Source organism: Ammodytes marinus, assembly GCF_949987685.1.
Source record: "Ammodytes marinus genome assembly, chromosome: 6".
Lineage (NCBI taxonomy): Eukaryota > Metazoa > Chordata > Actinopteri > Uranoscopiformes > Ammodytidae > Ammodytes > Ammodytes marinus.
In genome coordinates this window covers 4,454,468-4,481,024 of record NC_137235.1, presented here as the reverse complement: position 1 = coordinate 4,481,024, position 26,557 = coordinate 4,454,468, and the positions used below count along the sequence as shown (strand labels likewise).

The 26,557-nt window shown below is 40.2% G+C and overlaps 2 protein-coding genes across 2 annotated transcripts in view; both read left to right on the top strand.

Annotated features, from left to right (window-relative positions):
* The first annotated feature begins 228 nt into the window (after positions 1-228).
* On the top strand, positions 229-19,670 carry nup133 (nucleoporin 133). Its single transcript, XM_080028742.1, has 25 exons — positions 229-464; positions 899-1,014; positions 1,370-1,473; positions 2,145-2,378; positions 2,918-3,088; positions 3,638-3,793; positions 7,347-7,417; positions 7,795-7,942; positions 8,234-8,384; positions 8,690-8,844; positions 10,216-10,307; positions 10,731-10,894; positions 11,562-11,656; positions 11,881-12,105; positions 12,447-12,569; positions 13,052-13,151; positions 13,663-13,908; positions 14,184-14,317; positions 14,924-15,082; positions 16,646-16,781; positions 17,458-17,576; positions 18,323-18,403; positions 18,678-18,739; positions 18,852-18,940; positions 19,418-19,670. Exons 1-25 carry the CDS (start codon positions 337-339, stop codon positions 19,552-19,554), a joined length of 3,396 nt encoding a protein of 1,131 aa, XP_079884868.1. The 5' UTR covers positions 229-336; the 3' UTR covers positions 19,555-19,670.
* Positions 19,671-22,782: 3,112 nt separating this feature from the next.
* The window catches only part of acta1a (actin alpha 1, skeletal muscle a), a 4,911-nt gene continuing 1,136 nt past the window's right edge, over positions 22,783-26,557 (top strand). Inside the window, exons 1-6 of the mRNA XM_080030175.1 lie at positions 22,783-22,840; positions 24,088-24,227; positions 24,625-24,949; positions 25,350-25,511; positions 25,877-26,068; positions 26,521-26,557. The exon at positions 26,521-26,557 is cut by the window's right edge and continues 145 nt beyond it. Of these exons, the coding sequence (XP_079886301.1) occupies positions 24,099-24,227; positions 24,625-24,949; positions 25,350-25,511; positions 25,877-26,068; positions 26,521-26,557 (845 nt within the window). The 5' untranslated portion in view covers positions 22,783-22,840; positions 24,088-24,098. The remainder of the gene's footprint in view (positions 22,841-24,087; positions 24,228-24,624; positions 24,950-25,349; positions 25,512-25,876; positions 26,069-26,520) is intronic.

Below are 26,557 nucleotides of genomic sequence, written 5' to 3'. Positions count from 1 at the left end.
GAATCTATCGACCATCTATTATGTCTGGGTTGGTCTTATCGTGCGCGGCGAAATTTGAACCAAAAATAAAGAAAGTAGTTAATTTAAACAAAATTCACTTCATATGTAAATTCAGATACATCAAACATTTAAAAAAAAGAAATCTTGAAATATATATATTTTTTTAAACTGACGTTTTGCGGTGGGCGGGATTTCCGTTGACCCAGCGATGACGTTTATTTCAAGCGCCTGCACCGCGCGCTGTTTTGAGCTTTGAGCGAATGTTTGATAGTGAGGGTGTTTGCGGTGTTTTCGGTAGATTTTGACGGGTAATTTTTGACACACATACGGCAGGAGATGTTTGTTTCCCCCAGCGGCGTCTCGGGCTCCGGCCGCCGGCAGCAGGGCAGAGCCACCGGGAGGAAGAGCGTCTCCGGGGCTGGTGGCCTCCTGTTCTCCCCGCGGAGAAGCACTCTGTCGGCGAGGTGAGTGCACACACACACCGCTGTATGGTTCATATAAACACTGATGACAGATTATTAGGAGAGCAGGGATGCAATTAATCCTCCCCACATAAAGATTATGGTGTTTAGGGGTTTCTGAACGTGTTTTAAAGAGACTTCAGGAGATATGTATTGTTATTATTCAGTTAGACAGACAGATGGATTGATAGATACCGTAGGATAGATAGATGAACTGATTATTTTAGGGGATTTAGTCTTACTGACTTACTCAGGGGTGTTTCTGATATTTTCTTTCGCCTGCTTTCTATTCATCAGAGTAGACCCGAATATTAGAAACAAGCATCTCTCCTATACAACACATTACAATTTAGTATAAAGCACCACAAAGTAGCTCAGTATTGTAGGTCAATATTCAGCTGATGGTCCTGATGATGTGTCCTCTCTTGTCTAAGCAGATCTACGCCCACCAGAGGTCAGACATACGCAGCTGCAGAATCAGTCAACTTCGATGTGCAAACCTTCGGCTCCTCGCTGCCCGTCAAAGTTATGGAGGCGCTGACAATGGCAGATGGTAAGAGAAAGAACCCCAATCTCAATAACCTCCCCCTGTTCCTTTTATTCAATTTGAATCACTTTATTCGTCCCCAAGGAGCAATTTAAAGAGGGCACATAACAGTAGATTAAAAAACACAAGACACAGTCAACAAACATAACCAACAACACACGCATCACCCTCACACACATTGCACAATCAAGCAGCACACACAATATTCAACACACAAGAAATAATTTATAAAGTGCTTTGTGAAGTGCTTAATTTATGAAGTGCATTGCAGCATGTTGTTATTATAATAAATAATATGGTGTATTCCAGTTCTCCTGTATTTTCCACTGTGTAATGTGTGTGTGTTGGTCTTCCCCTCTAGCTGACGACCAGATCTCAGTGAAGGTGAACGAGAGCGGCTGGGCCTGGATGGTGTGTGGAGAGAGACTGATCATCTGGAAGATCAGCCAGACTGCCGTAGCCAAGGTACAAGTTCAAGAGGCAGAAACTAAAGCTGTAAAACAACGATTACTTTAAGAGATTCCCGCGGCTAGATTAACCACAGATTAATGATGAATGTCGATATAAAGCGACGTAAAAGTCTCATGAATTTTGATATGAAATTTTTTTACATATTGTACTGATGAATACATTGCAAAACTTCAGACCAGATCGGTTTAAGAGCCACATATGATATTGGGACAAATCGGAATTATAGAAGATCAGATTCCATCTGACTTGCTATGCTCACACTGTCATGAGTCACATCTGAGTCACGTAATGGCAACAAAATCCAAATTGAACCACTTTAACATGCAGTCCGAAAACAGCCTTTCAGCTTAATTCACCAACCATATTGGTTGTCATTTTGTTTTTGTGCTCGAGTGTTGTATTTTTGTAGTTTTTTAATGTTTTTTTTAAGCTATCAACCTGCCAAGGACTACAGGTGAAAACTAGCCTGCATGGCTAAATCTGTCACATTTACATGTTGAACTTTGGTGCTCATGTTTATGTCCCTTCTAAATAAAGAAATCTAACACAATAAAAAAAAATTTATGAAGATTATTGTTTCTTGCAACCGTTAAGGAAACAACTCAGAGATTCATCATTTAAATCTTAATGTCCACCCTTCCGTTCTTTGTTTATTTTACCTTCAGCTGGCGGTGTGTAAGGAGCTGCAGTTGCCAAGCAGCGAGTACAACTACACAGCCGACCTGGTTGCCTTGGCGTCCAGCGCGCCCCTGGATACGGCCTCGGTTCAGTCCATCTGCGTGCTGGCCGTGTGTGCGGAGGGGACGGCCCGACTCTGGCCCAGTCTCACTAAAGAGGGAAACTACACAGAGACAGACGTGGACCTGGGAGATCTCTGCAACTTTGTGGTGGCTGTCAGAGTGAGTTGAAAGCCTGTTGTCGTTAATATTTTTTTATTTTATTTTTTATATTTATATATTTTTTTTAAACAAAATCACAGGACATTACACAATGGACAGTACAACACGGGGTTGGGTGCAGATCCATAATTTTCAATAAATTCATCAAAATGTCCAGTTTCTATAGTTCAGTTTTATAAAGTAAATATTTATTAAGGGTGTGCTGCTTTAGTATTTTTTCTGTAAATGTAATTTATTAAATTATTTTACACAAAGCTATGTATCTGCAATCAGAAAACAATGGCATGACTGCTTGCTCCCGCATTCATAAAATGACGATGTATTGTAGTATTGTATATATATTTTTATATATTTCTTTATTTTTTACTTTTTATGTATTGCTTTTGACCTATCTGAAATAAATGAACGGACACACCAGATTTCTTTTGATGCCCTAGCAGATAAAAACCTCTAATCCAACTGATAACTAAGAAAAACCTTTTTCATTTGTTGTTAAAGTTTTTAATTTATTTCTGACTTTTCTCTCATCTCTCTCTCAGGGTGGAAGTTTCATCTTGTCGTCCTTTAAGAACCAGCTGTTGAGAGCGAGTGTGGATGCGTCGGGGAGGCTGCAGTCCCGCGCGCTGCAGCAGGGCCATGGGGTGCTGTCTGGCATCGGCCGCCGCGTCTCCAGCCTGTTCGGGATGCTCGCACCTCCAGCCAACGACACAGTGAGTATTTATATAATGTCTATGTGAGTAACACTATGCAAGAGCCCAATGTAAAGACTAATGTTCAATGGGTAGAGGAGAGTTTACTTTACTGTCCCCAAGGTGCCAAGATCACTTGCTGTAAATAAAAATAATCCTAACCCTAACCCTCTTCTCTCAATTTGGCCGATTAAGAACAAAATAATATGATTCATGACTTCATTATCTCAGAGAATATCCAGAGAATATGACTTCTGAATGAATTATACTAATATTTTTTTTTTCCCGCAACTGTTTTCTTGACTTCTGCCAACAATATATGTATTTATTTGTATCAGTTTAGGGGTTTTAAGCACAATCAACCTTGCTGCCGGTGTACATGTGAATGTTGATAGTCAGCCTGCTATTGGTGTATGAATGTGTATGTGAATGGTAACGTGTAGATGGGAACAGGTCTCCCTTGCAAAAGAGTCTCCGGTCTCAATGGGATTTACCTGTATAAATAAAGGTTTTAATAACATGTGCTCCACTCCACATTATTTTTTATTAATTTATTTATTCTCTCCTTAGCTGCACACGGTGCTGTGGGTGGATGGCAGCAGCAGCCTGTACACACTGACCAGCTCCAGTCTCAGTAAGTGGGAGGTGGAGGAAAGCTACGAGCTGCAGATCCTCAGCTGGGACGCACAGACAGCTCTGACCGACAGCATCGCAGACTCTATATGGGTTAGTAGTACACACACACACACACACACAGCGGATCTTTTATTTATTTATATACGTATATTAGTGTACTATTCAGAAAGATAAATACACATGTATACTGTTACTAGAATTATTTCATCAAACTACCCAAGTGTTTGAATAATTGAAACTGAGTCAGGCCTTCTTGGAAGCAGGTGAAATTTACTTGCAAACAGCATACAAGGGAATCAACAATGTACCTGGATTGATACACGGTTGAATACATCGAATGAACAGTGTACAGAGATTATATGTAAAAATGTGTAGGCGTATACACTCGGTTTGTGTGTCCAGCCCGTTTTGCTGGCGAAAGCAGAAACATTTTAATTAGGCAGATATTCCCAGAAATTCATCTCAGCTGGTGTTATCCTTCATACAATGTCTGATAACAGAATATGGGGAGTGAAACTACTGTGCACATGAATGCGTCATACCTCTGTATGTGCCAAAATCTTATTAGGCAGTTTCTTCTTCAAGGCTAAACAACAACTTGTAGCAAAACACTTTGGAGTTCTTTAAGTTTACTGAGACAAAGTTCAACAGCCAGAAAGCATGTATTGTGCATTAAAATATTATACAATCATAAAGCAAACTAAATTCTGTTAACATTCCACCCTTTTTATAATATTTAATGCTACATTTAGGTAACACTTCAAAGCAAAAGGGCAAAGCATATGAGTAAATATATTTCAGTCAAGCAGAATAATATCAAGTACATCAACATCACAGTTGTGAAAATGCAAGTTTGTGTACTGGTGCAACATCGTCTATGTACAGTTTCAGAGAGGACAGTCTTTGTAGAAGCCAGGGAACAGGAACCTAGGTCGTCTTGATGGTCAACAAGTCCCTTTGTGGCATTTTGACGCAAAGTGTCCTTCATATCACAGTCACTGGGGGAATGGTTAGGCATTACCATAACCTATTCAGATTGTTCCTCAGTGTCCAATTGTCCTTATTGAAGCATGGTCAGCTTCGTCTTCTCCTTGCATCTGAAACAGAATGAATTTGAGCAGTAACATGTTCTCAAAAGAAATGCTCATCATTCTGCCAGGGTTGTTTCTAAAATATCATCCTATCCATTTTGCTTGCTCTAGATGTCACAATTAACGCACAACAACATTTTAGGATAGGTTTGATTTCATTCTTCAGTTCACATTTTTTTTCTGTGTTGGGTAGAATTCGCACACACATTGTCTGTGTCTGGGCTCAGTTACACACACACATAGTGCCACCCCTTTTCTCACTGCACGGAGACTACGTCTCCCACGCACATTTTTGCACAGACTGAAATCATACACACACATTCTTGTGCTCTCTCCTTTTCTCCTTTTCACAGAGACTGAGTCTCAGTTAGACACACATGTATTTCATTCATCACATACAGTTTGTGGCAAATAGGTTGCTCTTTCGTCCTTTCTCTCATAACAGCATAACAATTGTATGCACACTTACTAAAACCTTCTATCTCCCTTCCCCTACATACTTTTTCTTTCTTTATAACATCCATAAACAATCAGTTCCAAACAATCTTTTTCCTCTTACACTTTCAACAACATTCTCTTATTCATCTCTTTGGCCACTACCTTTCTCTTTACTGTTCACTCTTTTACAAGTAATTTAATTTTTAAAATGTAAAATCTAACATTAAATTACCCAGTAATCAATTTAACAGGGTGGAGACCCCTATTCCCTCCAATTGATTAATAAAATTCACCAATTTAAAACTAGAACCCTCTATTTGATGTATTCTAAATAAAACTAATAAATCTACTCAGCAGATGTAGACTATCGACAAACATAACAAAACAAAACAAATAGGTGAGACTTATTCTTGGTTAGTGTTAAGACCTCAAAACACTAGTAAAAATTGTGACAAACAAAACAAAAAGGTGAGACTTATTTCTTTGGCTAGTGTCAAGACCTCAAAAACACTAGTAAAAATTGTGACAAGTTTTGTATACTTAGTGACCCACCGTAACACTAATCACAGCTTTTTGTCCTTCCTAAACAGTGAAACTTCATAAACACTAATATGATGTCTAACAGTAGTTTTTTCAACCGCAACCAATTGTTTTCATAAATTAAACTCTCAGTTTTATTCTAACTTCCTAGTGTCATGAAACAAAAGATAACTGCTAGACTTGGTTTTTTTCAGACATCAACATCTGAATAAAAGGGAATGCGCCGAATCCCACACTAATGGCCATCTTTGAGACTTTATTTGTTGTGAGTGTATTTCCTCAAACACTACAGGTTGAGATAGGTTTGTCTCTAGTGCATCTTCCCAAACACTACAGGTTGAGACCCCAACGTGGGGCCCGAACAGGGACTTGAACCCTGTTCAAACCACTCTATGTAAGCCAGTAGTTACCTTACTCGTCTCTATGTAAGCCAGTAGTTACCTTACTCGTCTCTATGTAAGCCAGTAGTTACCTTACTCGTCTCTAAGTAAGAACAAATATAAAACAAAATCAGCTGTTAATATTCACCTGATTTCAAGAAAGCCTCGATTCGCTCAGGCTCTAGATTCCGTCACCCCCTCTCCGTCCAAGTAGAGTCTGCTGACGGCCTCTCCCTGTAGCAACGGGCTGGAGGTCTTCTGTGGAGAGTCCCAGACTCCCCCGTCTTCACGTGCAGGCTCTTCTTGTCCAGAGAAGAGGATGTTGGATCCGGCAACTCGAAGGACCATTTGTTACTAGAATTATTTCATCAAACTACCCAAGTGTTTGAATAATTGAAACTGAGTCAGGCCTTCTTGGAAGCAGGTGAAATTTACTTGCAAACAGCATACAAGGGAATCAACAATGTACCTGGATTGATACACGGTTGAATACATCGAATGAACAGTGTACAGAGATTATATGTAAAAATGTGTAGGCGTATACACTCGGTTTGTGTGTCCAGCCCGTTTTGCTGGCGAAAGCAGAAACATTTTAATTAGGCAGATATTCCCAGAAATTCATCTCAGCTGGTGTTATCCTTCATACAATGTCTGATAACAGAATATGGGGAGTGAAACTACTGTGCACATGAATGCGTCATACCTCTGTATGTGCCAAAATCTTATTAGGCAGTTTCTTCTTCAAGGCTAAACAACAACTTGTAGCAAAACACTTTGGAGTTCTTTAAGTTTACTGAGACAAAGTTCAACAGCCAGAAAGCATGTATTGTGCATTAAAATATTATACAATCATAAAGCAAACTAAATTCTGTTAACATATACTGTATATTATTAGTGTTTTCAGTGTCATAAAATGGTGGAGGAAGTATTCAGATCCTTCCTTTACATAAGTACAATTACTAACTCTACTTACAACTTAAGTAACAGTTCTGCTTTGAAAAATGTCTCCTTGCAGTGGGGTAGAAGTATGAATTGACAAGTAAAGTACAAATACCTCAGAATTGTACACAATAACAATGGGGGGAAAAAAATGTTGGTGAAATTAGATTGTTTTGGCAGTTGTATTGATCAGATTCTGTTCTAATTCTGGTCGTTTATTAAAATCTGTCGCCGTTTCTCTCTCTCTCCCTCCAGGGCTCAGAGAGCAACTACGAGGAGATGAAGGAAGGAGTGAATGTGACGTACCTGGATATGAAGCACAGCCAGTGAGTGTGTGTTCGTGTGTTTGTGTAAATGGGTTTGAGTTAGGGGTTACACTTAAATAAATAAAGCTATAATGCAAACTAGTTGACAAAGTTGATTAAGCCTATCAGCTCCACATACTCTCTGTATTTCTCTCAGAATTCCTCAGGTGGCAAAAAAAAACTTAGTGGAAGGTGGCATTAGTAAACAGTTTATTATAATATATATATGACTGATATTGGGTTGTTGCTGTTTTTGTCTTTTTATAATTCCAAATCAAATCAGTTTTATTTCTATAGCCCAGTATCACAAATAGACATGTGCTTTAGTGGGCTTTACATTCCATAATTATTTTTTACATAATTCCAAAGAAATACCAAAAGCACTGTGTTGTTTTCAGAGCGGGCCTGGTGGTCCTGGCAGCAGCCTGGCACCCGTCAGACACCCCCTGCCTGGCGTACTTCTGCCTGGTTACGCTGCATGACAACGGAGCCGCCATCTCCGACCAGATCACCGTAGAAGTCACCAAGTACAACCCTTCATTCACGGTCAGTCCTCATCCTGATATACTTTCCAAAATATGTGAGAATTTTCTAAGATCAATTTAATTCTGATTTCATCCCATCCAGGAAGCCACTGCCTTGAGTTTAGAGTACGGTATAAAGCAATTATGAAACCTTAGGAATTATTCACTCCAAGTTTTTTATTTAAATTCATTGTCCTTTATTTAACCCCGAAAGATCAATTGAGGGGTGACCCTGTTTTACAATGATGTCGAGTTATTCAAATGTGTATTAGTTGCGCACCTCATTTTGCTAACCATAACAAATATCTCTCAGAGTGAGGATGCCCTTCAGAGCACTCAGCTGGTGTTGCCTCGTTGCCCTGGTAACACGGCCTTCATCTATAACGAGGAGATGGTGTTCGCCTGCTCCACTGGAACCAGCAGAGGAGGGCTGCCCGACGAGAAGATCAGCTTCAACTCTCCTGGTGAGGAAAAAAAACTTCTTTCTTTCTTTCTTTCTTTCTTTCTTTCTTTCTTTCTTTCTTTCTTTCTTTCTTTCTTTCTTTCTTTCTTTCTTTCTTTCTTAATTTTTAAACAAAAATGTCTTCTTCCAAACAATTATATCAGAGTAATAATGCAATAAGAAGACTTTTATGAATTAATTTTATTTTTGGGAATAAAACAAAAAAATATATAAAAAAATTTACTTTATTGTAACAAACCAGTTTTTCCTCACACTAATTCACAAACTAGACCTCTTAGCTGTATTATTCCCTCTCTGTCTGTGCAGGTGACGGTGTACGCGGCGGCGGTTGCTGTGCCAACCTGCCGGTGTTTTTCTCCCAGACCAGCGGCCTGGTGGCGGTGGTTGCCCGGGAGACCGCCTCCATGCTGCCTGAGACCATGGAGGACTCACTCTGCTCCTCACTGGCTGCAGCTCCGGAGGTAACTGCTCAAAATCCACGAAATATGCGCAATATCTGAACGCATCTGATGGTTATTTTTTGGCGCTTTTCCACCGCAAATGTAGCTCGACTCGACTCAACTCGACTCGACTCAACTTGGTTTGGTAGCAGCACGGGTCGTTTTCCACCGCAAATAGTACCTGCTGAACGTGGGCGGGGTCGTCGTAAGGGGCTGAAAGCCTACTCCGGAGCAAAGTAGCAGAGCAGAAATTGCGAGCAGTTGTTGCACTATTAACTGAACCAACCGCCAAACACACGGATGAAAAATGTTTAAGAAATACCCCCCTTGTATCTGTTTGCTAAAAGAAGTAGAAGAATATTGCTACGGGCCATTAAAAGGGATGGTTGTTGTCCCGATGTGTGACTCTGCCACACAGTCAGCTGTAGGGATGCGTCACGTACATCCCTATGCACGTAAACACGGGCATGATAAAGTTGACTGTTCAGTGCTTGTTTCAGGATACGTGTTTTCAAATGCAAGCCGTGTCTCAGCCTGAATATTTTATTGAGGTAATCAGTTCAGTCCGAGGCTTGTAATGTAATCGCTCGCTATCATGTCTGTCCCAGCTGGCTACTATTAGCCTAGCTGCTAGCTGCCCTACATGTCTCCTCTCGTATGATAAGTAACTTCCCCAACAACCAACACTGGGTGAGCTTAGCGAATATATGGAAAATAAATTCAGATCTGTGATGCAAATCAAATGAAAGAGAGCCAGAGAAGGCTGCACGCGGCGTAAATACACTCAAAAGTCCCGGAGAGTTGGGGAGAATAAACAACAGAATGAAGCCGGTAGTCTCTGGCCACTGATTGGCCAGACAATAGTCTCTGGCCAATCAGTGGCCGGCCGTCTGCCGACGTCACCTTTTAGCATCGGCTCAGCTCGCTTGGAACCTAGAGCGAGGCGATACCAAAAAAGAAGCCGCTACGTGGTACCAGGTACCATGAAATTGCGGTGGAAAAGCCAAAAATGCGAGTTGAGTCGAGTCGAGCTGATACCATGCGGTGGAAAAGCGCCATTTGTTTGTTTTTTTATAGTTTGTGAGATGTTGTTTGATCTACTAACGGTGTATGTACTTTGCTTTGCTATCATGGACAGACATAAATTAGTTACTTAAAGAGATGTACGATGTCACACAAGTTGTAGTATTGTACGATGGTTAAATTTCTTTTTCGACAAAGTATATATGTAAAATGTTACAAGTATTTAAGCTTTTTAAGAACAGTTACTTATTTTAATTTTTTTATAAACCCCATCCAACCCTAACAAACCCTTGTGCCGTGCTTAGGACGGATACAAAAAAATAAACATTTAATTAAAAAATAACAACTTTTCTAATTTTGTGTCCCAAGGCTTCAGCAATGGAGACTCCAACCAGATCGGAGCCCGTCGCTCAGGAGGACAAAACCAAACTCCTGAAGGCTGCTTTCCTGCAGTTCTGTCGGTATGTCTATAAATCCCCCCCAAAAAAACTTTGTGATATGGTAAATGATAAAAATTCTACTTTCCTGGGGCCCTCAACAGTAGAGCGCGTACCATTAACACAAAAGTCATTGTTTCAGTGGACCCAAGCCGTATACTGCACATCCTTCCCTACCCCTAAAAAAAAATCTATCTTTAATAATGTTTCATCCCCCTCTCTCTCCCCATTTCAACTGTGTCACTCTATTACTGTGAAATAAAGGTGAAAACCAAAAAAGAAATCTTAATTTTTTTTTCTAATGTAGAGTACGCCATGTTAGTTTATTTTATTTTGACTTTTGTTTGTGTGTTCACTTTTTCGCTTGTTTGTTTGTGTTCTTAAAAAAATTAAAAAATTCATTTTAAAAATGAAAAAAATAACAATAATCTTCCTTCCTTCTTTCAGTAATGACCTGGTTGGAGCTCAGACGGTCACAGACGAGCTGTTCCCGGCTGACGGTGACGGGGAGGAGGGAGCGGAGCTGGACGGTCTGGTGACGCGGATCAACCTGGACCTGGTGGATGATTACCCAGCCTCCGACCCACGCTGGGCCGAGTCTGTGCCCGATGGTGAGGAGGGGAACAGGGGGGAGGGAGAGAGAAAGGGGGGGGGGGAATGGAGGGTCTATCCACATGCTTTTTAGGAAACATGACTGAAAGAATCTTTTGAAATAGCATTGAGAACTTGCCGGTGTAGCATTTATTTACAAGGTTAAATTACGAGGAAAATAGTAATTGTATTTATGATGAACAAAAAGCTTCATGAATTCCCTTTCTTTCCTCACTCTTAACTGATTTATATAAAAAGATTTAAAAACATTTCATGTGCCCCTTATTGTCCCACCCTGGACTAACTACTGTCCTTGGTGACACACACAGGGGGGCAGAGTGACTCTCTCATAAACCTGTGGTGAAGGCTCAAGTCCTCACAAACAAACACATTGCACCAAGATTACCAGTGTCACATTTATGATAGCTGAAGCAGCACTAAAAAAAAGTAGTATTCCTCTGCTCAATGCTTTGTCCTGATTGTTCTAAAAAATCACATCATCACTGAAATAATATAAAAATAATTGTCTTGAATAATCCTTTTACTTAAAGATCTAAAAAAAAAACTGAAAAAAATTATTATATTTTTTCATGATTTTGGTTGTGCTTAAACAGTTCATTCAAACAGTTTTTTAGTCTTTCTTTGTGTTTTTTAATCACATGCATATATTTGTTTGCGTTCTCCCAGAGAGCGCCGGCTTCCCTCTCACCTCCCTCATCATCCTCCACCAGCTGGAGGACAAGATGAAGGCCCACGGCTGCTTCATGGACTTCCTCAGCCAGGTACACACACACACACACACTCACACACACACACACTCACACTCACACACACACACATTCTAACACTAAGCACGCCGCCATTAGAAAAAATATTAAAAAATCTGTTATGTCAAAATGTAATTTCCTGAATCAGCTGAATGTTGTTTGTTTTTGAAAAATCCTTGAAGACATAAGTTGCATTTAAAAAAAGTGTCAAACTGGTCCTCCCCTCCTCCCCCTCTCAGGTGGGTCTGCTGGATCGGCTGGGCCAGGTGACGGTGCGTTCGTCTCCCATGGCGACGCGCCTGTTGCTATGTGAACACGCGGAGAAGCTGCAGGCGGCCATGGTGCTGAAGAACCATCACACCAAACACGCCGAGCTGCTCAACCGGGCCATCGGAGTCGCCCTGCACCGCAACAACGCTGCTGTGCCCCCCAGCCTCACTGCTGCTGATGTCTTCTTCAGAGAGGTGTGTGTGTGTGTGTGTCTGTGTCTGTGTGTGTGTGTGACTGTGACTGTGTGTTTTTGTACTTGTACATGCCCTTTGCGAGGACATTTTGCCTGGTGCTCACTTCTTGAAAGGGCTGTTTGAGATTTAACACTAGGTTTTAAGGTTCAGGTTAGAATAAGGTGTAAAGGTTAATTTAAGGGTTGGGGTTAGGTGATTAGTTGTAATGGTTAAGGTTAAGGTAAGGGGCTAGGGAATGCATTATGTCAATGAGTGTCCTCACAAGTAGAGCTGTACAAACGTGTGTGTGTGTGTGTGTGTGTGATCCATGTTGGTAAGTCTTATTCTCTGTGCCCCCGTAGGTGTCTCAGATCTCGTCAGTGTTTGAGTGTCTGCTGGAGGAGGAGGAGCGCAGTCTGAAGGAGAACCAGGACGACTCGGTGCAGTGGGCCGAGGTGGTTCTCACCGTCAACAACATCATCAAGGTAAAAGAGATGCAGCGATTTAACTATTTCATTTTTAAACGGCGCTGTAAAACTTCTGGGTTTTGCGACCATAAAGGAAGGTTTGTCTACATCGAGTGATTTTTATCTCAATCTCAAAATTGGCATATTATGGATAATACACAGAGTTACTACAGATCCTTAAAAGGCTTAAAATGCATTCAGTTCATTTATCTAAAAATAATAAAATGGCCTGAATTGGTGTCAAAGTTTCTGAAGATTGGGAGGCACAGACAATTAAACATTTCTGTTAAATGAAATTCTAGTAATTAAATTAAGTGTAATCATTGGTGTGTGTGTGTGTGTGTGTGTGTGTGTGTGTGTGTGTGTGTGTGTGTGTGTGTGTGTGTGTGTGTGTGTGTGTGTGTGTGTGTGTGTGTGTGTGTGTGTGTGTGTGTGTGTGTGTGTGTGTGTGTGTGTGTGTGTGTGTGTGTGTGTGTGTGTGTGTGTGTGTGTGTATGCAGGACATTCTTCAAGCTGCTGCTCAGTACAGAGAGACCAAGGCCTCCATGTACAGAGCGTCTGAAAGCGCTGCTGCAGAACCAGAGTACATCCCATGGACCGGTAAAACAAACTCTCCTCAATATTAGTATTTGTTCATTTAATTAAACTTTTCAGTTGTCACTTGTTTATACCTGTTGGAAAGTGACTTAACTTGAAACTCCAAGGGCCAGTTTCACAGACATGGATTAAGCCTAGTCCAGGACTAAATGGAAATTTGAATGGAGATTGTCCATTGAAAGTACAATTCAGTCCAAAACTAGGCTTAATCCATGTCTTAGAAACCGGCCACAAATGTTAGTAATGTAACCTGCACCAGTGAATGTAATTTAATAAATAAACATCTCCTATTTATTTTTATTTTTTTCCATAAACAATTTTTATTGAATATTTTTTTTTTCTCAAACAAACATCAAACATTTATAACCCCCACCCACCCCAAGCAATCCTTGGACATTTTTTAAATGACATAAATAAAAATTTAAAAACATATTTAAAAAAAAAAAAGTACAAGACAATGCCGGCCAAATACATCACACTCATTCCTTATCTTTTCTAATATTTCCATTTCCAGCCTCAGGCGTTCGTACAGTCATCGCGCGTCAACACGAGATCATCCTGCGCTCTGTTTACCCTCACGCCGTCTCGGATCTGCGCAGCGCTCTGTGTGAACAGCTGGTGGCGCTGCTGGACATCTACCTGAGCGGCTACGTGTCCCAGCTCACCTCGCTGCAGACACACAGGACGACCCAACAGGAGCGCTACAACAGCCTGGAGATGGAGTACAGCCAGAGACGCACGGAGGTGCTGGCACCGCTGTGTAAGTGGAGGGGGCCACCTTTGTTAATAAGAATTAGTTCTTAATGACCTGCCTGGTTAAATAAACGTTTAAAGAAAATTAATAATATAGAATAAAACACATGCTGGGTTTTTGTGGCTAGTGCCGAGACTAATATTTAAAATTGCAGAGAAGCATACTGTATACTAGTTTGATAGTTTTACTGAATGAACAGGATGAAACAGTAATTATTCTTTGTCTGGCCACATACACATGGTGCGTGTGTAAACTTACTGTGAATCTGTTGTGTGTTGCAGTGGAGATGGGTCAGTACCAGTGGGTGGCAGCGCTGGCGGAGAAATACTGCGACTTTGACATCCTGGTTCAGATGTGTGAGCAGACAGACAACCAGAGCCGCCTGCAGCACTACATGGCCAAGTTTGCAGACCAGGTGAACAGAGAAACTACAAACACAGACATTAGTGGCTACAACAATTTAGTTTTCTCAATACTACAGCCTCGTTGGACAGAGTTGTATATAAAATATACACATACATTTATCTACACACATGTTTTTTTCTAATATGTAATTCGGCTAAAGATAAAATAGTGCAATACAGCGCCAAATTTCGACTACTGATGAGCAAGTTAAAGGTGGAGTCAACAGTTATTGAGAATGCTTGTTGTCAAAAAAAATGTTGTTCAAAATCAGTGAATTTCTCCTAAAAATCCAGTGTTAATACACAGCCTAGGCTCTGTAAAGGGTCATGTTGCTACCAACTGTTGTCCCCCATTTGTTTACACACTGGTTTACAGAGCCTAGGCTTTGTACTTACACCAGATATATTTTTTCAGCACACACACAGTACAGACAGGTAGCATATCGTGAGGAGATATTCACTGATTTTGACAGTGATTTTCACCAAACAACCTCCAGAACACTGACGCCACCTTTTTAAGTTTTTACTTTCACTTTTAATGTCGGAGCTTTTCTCACACTAGCTTATCTCTTGACTTCCTGTTTCTCTCCACCACCACCTCGTGTCACTTCCTGTAGAATTTTGCTGACTTCCTGTTCCGCTGGTACATGGAGAAAGGGAAGCGAGGGAAGCTGCTGTCCCAGCCCGCCGCTCAGCACCAGCAGCTGGCCAGCTTCCTGCAGTCGCACCAGCACCTCAGCTGGCTGCACCACATCCACGTCCAAGACTACCGCAGTGTATGGGACACACACATTCAAACATACGCACACACACACACACACACACACACACATATACGCACACACAAACACACACACACACACACACATATACGCACACACAAACACACACACACACACGCATATACAGACATACACACACACACACACACACACACACACACACACACACACAGTGATACACAAAAACATAATGATACACGCACACACATACACACACATACAGACACGCATACATTCAAATATACACACATAGTGATACACAAACACACACACATACAGTGATACAGAAAGTGATTCAAGCATACATGCACACACTCATATCATACATATTAACTTACAATGTGTGTGTGTGTGTGGGAGTGACACACACCGAAACATTGACATACACACAAAGTGACACACATACACTCACAGAAACATACACACACAGGGGAAAGTGACAAACATAGAAACTGAAACGCATACATACAGTAAAACACAAAGTGAAACACACACAGAATGACAGTTAAGCACAAACACACACACACAGCTTCAGTACAAACCACATCCATTTTGAACCGATCCGGTCTAAAAACAACACACTCTCACAGATGCCTTCCTTCCTTCCTTCCTTCCTTCCTTCCTTCCTTCCTTCCTTCCTTCCTTCCTTCCTTCCTTCCTTCCTTCCTTCCTTCCTTCCTTCCTTCCTTCCTTCCTTTTTAGATTTATTAAATTTTTTAGATTTAATTTAAAACGTTGCATATTGATGAACATTTACATGTAAATATGCTGGACTACACTAAACCAGTGGCTAACACTTTCTGTCAATATCGGCACGCACAGATTGACGTTTCGGGGAACGGAGCCGGGTACTCGCTCTGAGCGTCAAATATAAACGCTGTTAGTATAAACATAACCAAACGTTCGCCAAGAGTTCGCCGGATATTGCATAGTATTCCTTTAAGTCTCGTTGGCAGGTATACGTATGTTCGATAAACAAGTTAAATACATCACAATCAGTAGAAGTATGTATTTTATCTAGCTTTCCTTAATCTCTTCTTTCATTTATTTTATCGTTGCCTCTTTTACACCCTAACTTCATCTTCCCTTCCTTCCTTGCTTCCTTCCGTCTGCCTTGTTCTACAGCTACAAATGACTTGAAGTTCACAAAGACCAGACCAGTGTACAGCAGCAGCAAACATACTCTTTATGACACACACACACACACACACACACACACTGCTCAACTAACTTCCTGTTTGCAGTTACCAACCGCACACACACAGGAACACACACACACACACAGGAAACACACACACACAGGAAACACACACACACACACACACACACACACACACAGATAAGATGTGCTGTGGTTTTAAAATCCATCTGACTTTAAATAACAGAAATCCGCAAACAACTTTCAAACAGCGTTTATACCAATAAATTATCAGCTACATATTTGTATCGTACATATAAATACATAATAATAAATATAGATAATAATATGTAATCTCACTCTGTCTGTCTGTCTGTCTGTCTGTCTGTCTGTCTGTCTGTCTGTGTCTGTCTGTGCAGGCCCACCAGACTCTGTACAGCCAGGCCAACATGGAGACACGTTACTTTGCGAAGAAGAAGACACTGCTGGCGCTCAGTAAGCTGACGCTGCTCGCCTCAGACCTGCCGGAGGAACAGCTCAACAAACAAGTGGACGGTAAAATAACACTCACAACATCGAAGACTTTAGTGGTGTTTACCTTTAGTAGGGACACTTATGTTCACTGGGACCAATATATCTTATTAATTTGTTTTTTAACAATGTGGAAGTATTTATGAATTTCTTTATTCAGTTTTATCTTTTTTGTAATCCCATGAAGAATATTTGTTACTATGGTTATAACTAATGGGGATCCTAAATTAAATTAAGACGGTGCATGTGCTTAAATCTGGTAAAGCCCCCTGGAAACCTGATCTAAAATGGTAAAAAAAAGAAATCAATAAATGATATAAAAGTTGGGTGTTCTAAGCTTTTATAAAAATCTGATTAAGAAATAAACCCTCTTTTTAAGATGCTTTACTATCATGCAACTAAGTCAAACTCTTTTATTGTCAGTTCTGATATTATGCAAGACATACATCATAATCAAAATGGCGTTTATCTCTGGCCCACAGTTCAGTTAGAACAATAAAATAAAAATATATAGTTGGATAAGATCAACATAAACAATATTTACATAAGATAAATTCTAAACACTAACTCCCCAAATGACATCGATGAAAGAATGTTGTGGATTTGTGTTTACAGGGGCTTTAAATACATTGCGACAGTGACACAGTAGCAGAGGTAAAACATGTCCGCTAATTAAACTTCATTTGTCTCATCTGATCAGACATTGTGGAGCAGGAGCGCTTCCTGTTGCACCAGGAGACTTTGCCCCGACAGCTGCTGGAGGAGAAGCAGATGAACCCCGACACCCTGCCCCTCCTCAGCGCTCACAACCTCATCCAGGTCAGCACACACACATGCACACACGCACGCACGCGCACACATGCATAAACACACACACATGCGCATAAACACACACACACACATGCACTAACTCTCGCTCTCACACACACACGCACACACACATGCATAAACACACACGCACATGCACTAACTCTCGCTCTCACATACACACATGCACTCACTCACACATACACACACACACACATAAACACACTCACACATGCATAAACACGAACACACTCCCACGCACACTCACTGACTCACTGACTCGCTATGTCACACATACACACACACACACACACACACACACACACACACACACACACACTCACACACACACACACACACACAAAGAAGGCTGTACATATCTTGATAAAAACATTAAATACTGGTATGTTCTATACCTAACATTAAGCTACATTATATGTAGATCAAAATAGTATTGGTAACATTCATACATTGACTCGACGTCATTGAAAATGAGGGTCACCCCTCAATTGGTCTCTTGAGGATAAATAAAAGTTAAATGAAATGAAAAAATGAAATACGTTAGAGGTACGAATGCCACTACAATACAATGAAGGATAAAGAATTGAGTTTCTGTCAAAATGTCTAATATTCGAACAGAAATATACAGTCCTGGTTTCTTTGAATGGGTTTTTTTTTAACTGTGAAAGGAGAGAGGTAAGGTAATGGTACTTGTGTGATACCGCTAACATCCGTGTTTCTCCCTCTCGTCTCCACAGTTGTACATCTGTGACGACAACAGGCGAGCCAACGAGTACGACTTCAAAAAGGCTCTGGACCTACTGGAATACATCGACGAGGTAACTGTCCTTTTAAATGTGGAGTCAGCAATAGGCTCTGTAAACTGGTATGTAAACAAAGGGACCCACCATAGCTAGCAAAATGCCCCTTTTACAGAGCCTAGGCTGTGTATTAAAACAGGATTTTTTTCAGAGATATTCACTGATTTTGACTAAAAGTGTTTTTGACAACAAGCGTTCTCCAGAATCGCTGACTCCAACTTTAAATGTATTGATGGATTTGTCAGTTCGATATTTGACCAGTCGGACTCATGTTGATATTTTCTGTGTTCAGGACGACGTCAATCTGGACGAGCTGAAATGTGAGATCTTCGGCCGAGTGCTCAGGAGAGACGAGTAAGATCCAATAGTCATATTTTTCTCGATCTAGAAGTTTGCTTGTGTTCAATATAGCTGTTGTGAAGTTATTTATTGATTAGTTTTAAGTGTTATTTTGCCTTCCTCTCAGCTGGTCTTCTGCCGATGGGACTGACGACCCTCTGGAAGCCGCCAAAGACAGCCTCTTCGTCAAGATCCTCCTCAAACTCATCCAGGAAGGTGAGAAAAAATGTTGGACAATACATTATAGTACAGCCTTGATGATTTAAATATATCTTCAAAATGTTAGTTATAAAACTGAGTTTTTTAAAGATAAAGAAATAACATCTCAACATATGAATAAATAAATTTTATTTATTTATTCATTTGGGTCATTTTTCACATTTTTCCAAAAAGATATACACGCAATAAAAATAAATAGCACTAAGACAAAACAAAACATGGGCGTTAAACAAATGTATAGAAAATGATAGGAATAGAAGTGTAGGTGTGAAAATTATTTAAAAAGAAAAATCTTAAATGTACTTTTTTATGGGGGACACTTTGGATAAGTCGAGTCTTCAGCTATGGTGACAGGTTTAGGATTTAGGAATAACTGGAAAGATTCACCTAAATGTACTAAAAATTGATGGGTAAAGATAATAACATTTTCCTCAGAATAACAAATTATACTAATCCTTGTTGTGTTTTTTCCAGGAGTTCCTCTGCAGTCATTCCTGCCTGACGTCAAAGACCTTCTGGAGCTGGATGATCTGAGCACTTTGAGGTCTAAACCGTATTTTGAATTCGTCCTTCGAGCGAATTACGAACATTACCTAAGCGCCCAGATGTGACCACCCCATTCTGCAACTTGAGCTCTTCACTTTTTGCATGCTGATGATTTTCAACATTTAGTTTGAACTGTGCTTCAAATCTTTTTCTAAATAAATGTGTTATTTGTATACCTAGACTGCAGTGCTTCTAGTCATTTAAGTTTTTTTTTTTTTGTTTTTTTTTTTTTTACAAAATTAAGCAAAGAAAAAGGTGGTAGGAAAGTAGGCCTACTAGCTCCTCAAAGCCACATTTCGACTGTGGTGGGAATTAAAATTTAAAAAAATTATTAAAGAACAGGAGAGAAGATACTAGTGCCAGCTCCGATGCGATATATCCTACATCCAGCCATGTTTTTGTTGCTGCTGTTAAAGATGAAACTAGTGTTATCATTTTGTTTTGAATTAAGTTGAGAAGAAGTGAAAAGTCTGGAGCTGTGTCATAAAAAATCAAACTGCAAATATTGCAATAACTAGGAATGCATAAACTTGCAACTTTATTTAAAAAAAATCTAGATATTGAATAAAGCCAGACTTAAAAATGCATTTCATTTTTATAACATACTCCAGGTCTTAAAAATGCATTTTCTGCCCACAGTGTCTCGGCTTAAGTAAAATATCTGAGAAGTTTCTTCTCCTGCTGGAAATATAGAGAATGCACAGTTATATAGATAGATACAGGCAAGTAGGAGGGTATAAAACCTCCTACCTACTAGGGTATAACACCTATGCTGACTTGGTGAGGCGTGAACTCTTAAGTTTATTAAAAGATTATTTAATGTTAAGTATGTAACTAATTTAGCTCACTTTGCAGAAATGTGTTAACACTTGGATTTTAAAGTGTCCATTTTTCAGTATTCATTATAATAAAAACATGAGATTGACTGTGAATACCGGGGTTAGGGTTACATTTAACTGCTCTGTTTACTTTCACTTCTCGTTGGGCTTCTGATATCAGAGCCCTCACACTTCGCTAGTGACTGAAATCAGAGCCACTGGACTCAGAATCTAAACCTGAGTGAGTGTGGACTTCCTGTTGTGTGGTGACGAGGGGCAGATGTTGGTTATTTATAGACTAACTGGATCCTGGTCTGGGATGATCCACTTCTACAGCTCGCCCTAAATATAGAGAAAGTAGGTGAGATTAGGGACAGCCGCTAAACTGTTAACCCATTCAGAACCACATTATGGTTATTTATCCAAATACCAAAAACACATTGTAATGGGGGATTTCTACTCTTAACTGCACTAATAAATCATAAACCATAAATACAGAAATAAAATATTTTATTTTGTGTGAAGAATCCCCACACAAGACATTACCTAATAGTAAAACCAATTGTCTTCAGATGCCTTTTTTTGACAACATGAGTTTTTTTTCTTTATCAATGGATAACTAATATCAATAAATAAAGTTCTCCAAATCAACTTGGTTGCATATATATTTTCCATTTTTATTTTAACAAAAAAACACATCATTATTGGTTGATCAGTCTTTTTTTCTATTCTTCTTATTTATTCCGTTCACTAGCTTAATATCGTATTTACTTTTTTACCATTTCTATTGGTGCACCTTAGCTTGTGTTTTTCTTACTTGTTTTTTGAATCTGTTGTCTGTACTACCGCTGCTGGAATTTTGAATTTCCCTGACGGAACATTCCCAAGGGATCAATAAGGTGTCTGTCTGTCTGTCTGTCTGTCTGTCTGTCTGTCTGTCTGTCTGTCGTAGCAGTAAAACTTGTTTGCAGTTGTTTAGGGTCCACGCAATGTCACTTCTCGGTGTAATGTTGGAATATCTAATTGCATTTCCCACAAACTCTTGAATTCCTTGCTTCTGGATGGGGGATCTAAAGGGGTAAATAACTGCTAAAACATAACAGAGCCTCATCTTAGCAGGATACTTGACTAAAACACATCACCATACTAGTTTCATATTTAACCAACCATAACCTTCTTAGGGCCCCCAAAGGTCCAGTAGGTCCAGCCCTGTAGTGAAGCATCTTTGAATGTTTGGATTCATGACTTCCGGCTCCTTTTATAGATTGAAGTGATTTTTAAAACCTGACACCTCCTGAACAGTTGGACAAACACAGCCGTGTCTGTGTGTGTCCCGGGCCGGCAGCTGTCCCATGGGGGGGTCGCTGGTTGATGACCCCTTATATACAGTCTATGGGCCGGAGCCTCTGCTTTTAGACACTGAAGTTAAGTGTGATCATCCATCAGCTGCTGTGTGGAGGATGTGTTTGTTCAAGCGAAAACATGTAGAAAATCTCACAACTCAAGATCACAATAAGATTCAATGTTTTTTTGTTTGTTTTTTATATATATATTTTTTTAAATAAATCTCTTTATTGGGATTTTTGGGAAGTTATAGGCTAATATCACGATATAAGTTAAGATTGACAAATACTAAGTAAACAAATATCATCTTCAATTGTACAGAAAGAAAGTATGAAAAAATATGGACGAGCATCATGTAAACAAAGATAAAAAATAATTATTGATTATGATCTATCAATAACACACAGGTGATTATGACAATGTGAACAGCAACATGAATTTAACAAAATACTAGTTTTGACATAATTAACCCATGCAACAAAGTTAACAATTAATTTAAATATAAGACTTAATTTTGGCTATTAATTAACAAAAACAACTAAAAACATAGTCACCAACAGAAATTAAAACAAAACACAAAACTTAAAAAGACAATTATTTGTGGGTGTGTGTGTGTGTGTGTGTGTGTGTGTGTGTGTGTGTGTGTGTGTGTGTGTGTGTGTGTGTGTGTGTGTGTGTGTGTGTGTGTTGAATATGTGTCTGTGTCATAGATATGTGTGTCTGTGTCATAGATATTTAAAAGAAAAATATGTCACACAATATGAGTGTGTGTGACGTCTAGTAGTAGAACTCCACTCGCACCAGTAACGGTCAATGAGTCGGTCTGGTCTGTGTCTCGCTCCATACACGGGCTCTAGCGCTCCTCGGCGGGTCCTCGCGTAGGGGGCTTTCCTCTCCATATATGGGCCCCCCACCCTGCCTGAGTGCGGGCCTGGGTCTTGCATGCTTCTGCACACCCTCCCGCGCGACCAAATATGGACGAGGTGTATGGAGGGGTCGGATGAATTCCTGGAGAATAGTCCCACATTCCTAACTCCTGTCTGGGGTAAAGAATTAGACCTCCCCCGGTGATGCACGGAGGATGGAGGTGTATATAAGGACCTTGGTGGTCGTTGCCCGTCACCCCCATTTAACTGGAGCCAGCAACAGCCGGTACAATTCCTTTACTGATAGCCGAAGACAAGCAAAGGTAAGCGGCTTGGATGAACGAGGCACTGGGGCGGTCTGGGTGGGTGTAGCGAAGAAGGAAAGTTAGAACTAGCTGTTTATTTAATGGAGTCTGGTTCTTTTCAATTTAGAAAAAGGCTTTTGTTTTGACAGGTAGATGACACTCCCTCTCAATGCTGCGTTAAAGCACTTTTGGAAATTCTGCAATTAGTGGAGAACGAACCAAGAAACTGGGGAAATCTGACCTAAAATGTTAGTAGATTGTAATATTAACAGTGCAGATGGTCTGTGTTAGCCTTTGTGTAATTTTTTTGCATAGAAAGCATTTTCTAAATAGCATTTTAATTGGCTTGTTGAAACGTTTTTAATGCAGCAAAATTTGATTTACTTTCCAAAATGATTTCTTTCTCTTCAATGATTTTTTAGTATATATTTCACTTGGACTCACAAAATTGAGCTGGATTGGAAACTTTTATTAACTCCAAGGACATTCTTATTTGTTTTAAGAGCCTTAGCAATTTAACCGGTGTCTTATAATCCGATCTATACTTGTGTTTCACTGTGGCTACAATAATTGTATTATTTGTAACACAAAATATCTGTCTGCAAGAGTCAGCATCCTCCCCAGGACAACATTTTGGATTTTTCTTTAAAGGCTCACACCTGTGACAAAAAAGGCATGAATTGAAATAGAACTAATGATCAAAAGGACAACAACAGAAAATAAACAATAAAAAAAATCTTTATACGACAATAGCATATGAATACAATAATTCTATGCCTGACTCCTTACAGAGAGCACTTGGATGACCAATAGCAGCTTAAAGCTCAGACCTAGGAGCTTATTAGGAGCACTTGAAGGCATCATAACACTTTCTGTTTTTATCAATGACTGAATGTCAAACTATCAGCTGATTAACTACCATCTGGTTTAAAAGCTTCTTCAGTGTTGATGGGCTTTGAAGTCTATAGTATATTGTTTAGTATTTATATTGTAATGCACTAACTTAGGCTATATCCCATGTTCAATGACATTATCAGAAATAAGGGTACAGCAGGAGTGAACTTCTGTTGCCAAAGTATATTTACAATAATAGGGTTGTTTATTAGGCCTCACAGTACCTATATTAACATTTTTAAGGGATAGAAAAAAGCTCAGAGGTTACACCCATTTGTAGATGTTTATAATGGTTAACTCTGTCCGACAAATGACTATAGTTTAGTACCCATGGTACAGACTCTCACTCTAACCCTCCCTCCTCCCTACAGAAGCAGCAGCCATGTGTGACGATGAAGAGACCACCGCTTTGGTGTGTGATAACGGCTCCGGCCTGGTGAAGGCTGGCTTCGCTGGGGATGACGCCCCCAGAGCTGTATTCCCCTCCATCGTGGGACGCCCCCGTCACCAGGTACACTTCACTTTTTCAACATTGTTATATTCAAGTCAACAGATCAAATGACTTCTGTACACACACAGTATATAGTAATGATAAGAATACATCAATTAAACTAGAATAAAATTATTAAAATAATACAAATAATAATAAACAAATAAACCTACATTTTAATAAATATTTATTATTATTTGAAAAATAAATGATTAAAAAATAAATCTATCTATCAATCTATCGAACATGTCAACAAACTTTTTTGCTGTATGGAATGTTTCTTGGTAGTTTGGTGCATTACACCAAATCAGCTCTCTATATCACGATTATAAATAAAGATTTTATTTAATTGATCAATTGGGAGTGAAGCACAGTAGCCTAAAAACACCCCTAACTCCTCCCCCTTCTCCTCCTTTAGGGTGTGATGGTCGGCATGGGACAGAAGGATTCCTACGTGGGAGACGAGGCCCAGAGCAAGAGGGGTATCCTGACCCTGAAGTACCCCATCGAGCACGGCATCATCACCAACTGGGACGACATGGAGAAGATCTGGCACCACACCTTCTACAACGAGCTGCGCGTGGCCCCAGAGGAGCACCCCACCCTGCTGACAGAGGCCCCACTCAACCCCAAAGCCAACAGGGAGAAGATGACCCAGATCATGTTCGAGACCTTCAACGTCCCGGCCATGTACGTGGCTATCCAGGCTGTGCTGTCCCTCTACGCCTCTGGTCGTACCACCGGTGAGTTACATACACGACACATACAAACAAACAAGCACACATATACACACACAAATACAAATACACACACACACATACACATAGACATACACACAAACAGACACACACAACTACAAACACACAAACAATATACACATACACATACAAATACAAACACACACACACACAAACACACATACACAAACAAACATACACATACACACACGCACACACACGCACACACACACACACATACACACACACACACACACACACACACAAACACACACATACACATACACACACACAAACACAAACACACACACACACACACAAACACACACATGTAAATACATACATGTTTTAGTTATGTATGTTTAGTGTTGATAGGCCCAGTATTAACTCTCCTGGTTCTTCTCAGGTATCGTGCTGGACTCCGGTGATGGTGTGACCCACAACGTGCCCATCTATGAGGGCTACGCTCTGCCCCACGCCATCATGCGTCTGGACCTGGCCGGCCGCGACCTCACCGACTACCTCATGAAGATCCTCACTGAGCGCGGATACTCCTTCGTCACAACCGGTAAACAAGACATTAAAGTAGCAAAGAGGAACTTTGAAATATTTTTGAAACGGTCTAATTTTTCCTCTATTGATAATACATTACATACAACAGACCATCAGTGAAAAAAATGCTATTTTTTATGCACAAACTTAGACCTGTTATGCATGCGCCTCCTTTGACTATGATGTTATACACATCTTACATACTTTGCACATACATTTCTTCTACTAATAATGGCAACAGGATAAAAACATAACAAACTCTAAGAGAGTATAAAATTATTGAACTATCCCTTTAAAAAAAATCCAATCACTGTAACTTGTACTTCAATAGTTTTTTATGCACAAACTCTGACAAACCCTTTCCTCTCTGTGTGTTTGCAGCTGAGCGTGAGATCGTGCGAGACATCAAGGAGAAGCTTTGCTACGTGGCTCTGGACTTTGAGAACGAGATGGCGACCGCCGCCTCTTCCTCCTCTCTGGAGAAAAGCTACGAGCTGCCCGACGGTCAGGTCATCACCATCGGCAACGAGCGCTTCCGCTGCCCCGAGACCCTGTTCCAGCCCTCCTTCATCGGTGCGTAGAGCAAGTTTAGACTGTGTTTAAAGGAGCAATGGATGTTTAAAGATGGAGTCAGCACTTCTGGGGAATGCTTGTTGTCAAAAAATTTTTTTTGTCAAAATCAGTGAAAGTTCGCGTCACGATCCACTACCTGTACCAGAGTTTATACACAGCCTATAGGCTCTGTAAACGGGTTTTTTGCTAGCTATCGTTAGGACCCCTTTGTTGACATACCCTTTTTTTACATACCAGTTTACAGAGCCTAGGCTTTGTAATAACACCAGATTTTTTTTCAACTCACACACAGTAGGGACAGGTAGTGGATCGTGAGGAGATATTCACTGATTTTGACAAAGTGATTTTCTTCGGAATCGCTGAGTCCACCTTTTAACTGACACAACCTGTAAAACTTAAAGGTGCTTTTATTCATATGTGTAACCTGAATCTTTCTCTATCGTGGTGAACAGGAATGGAATCCGCTGGTATCCATGAAACCGCCTACAA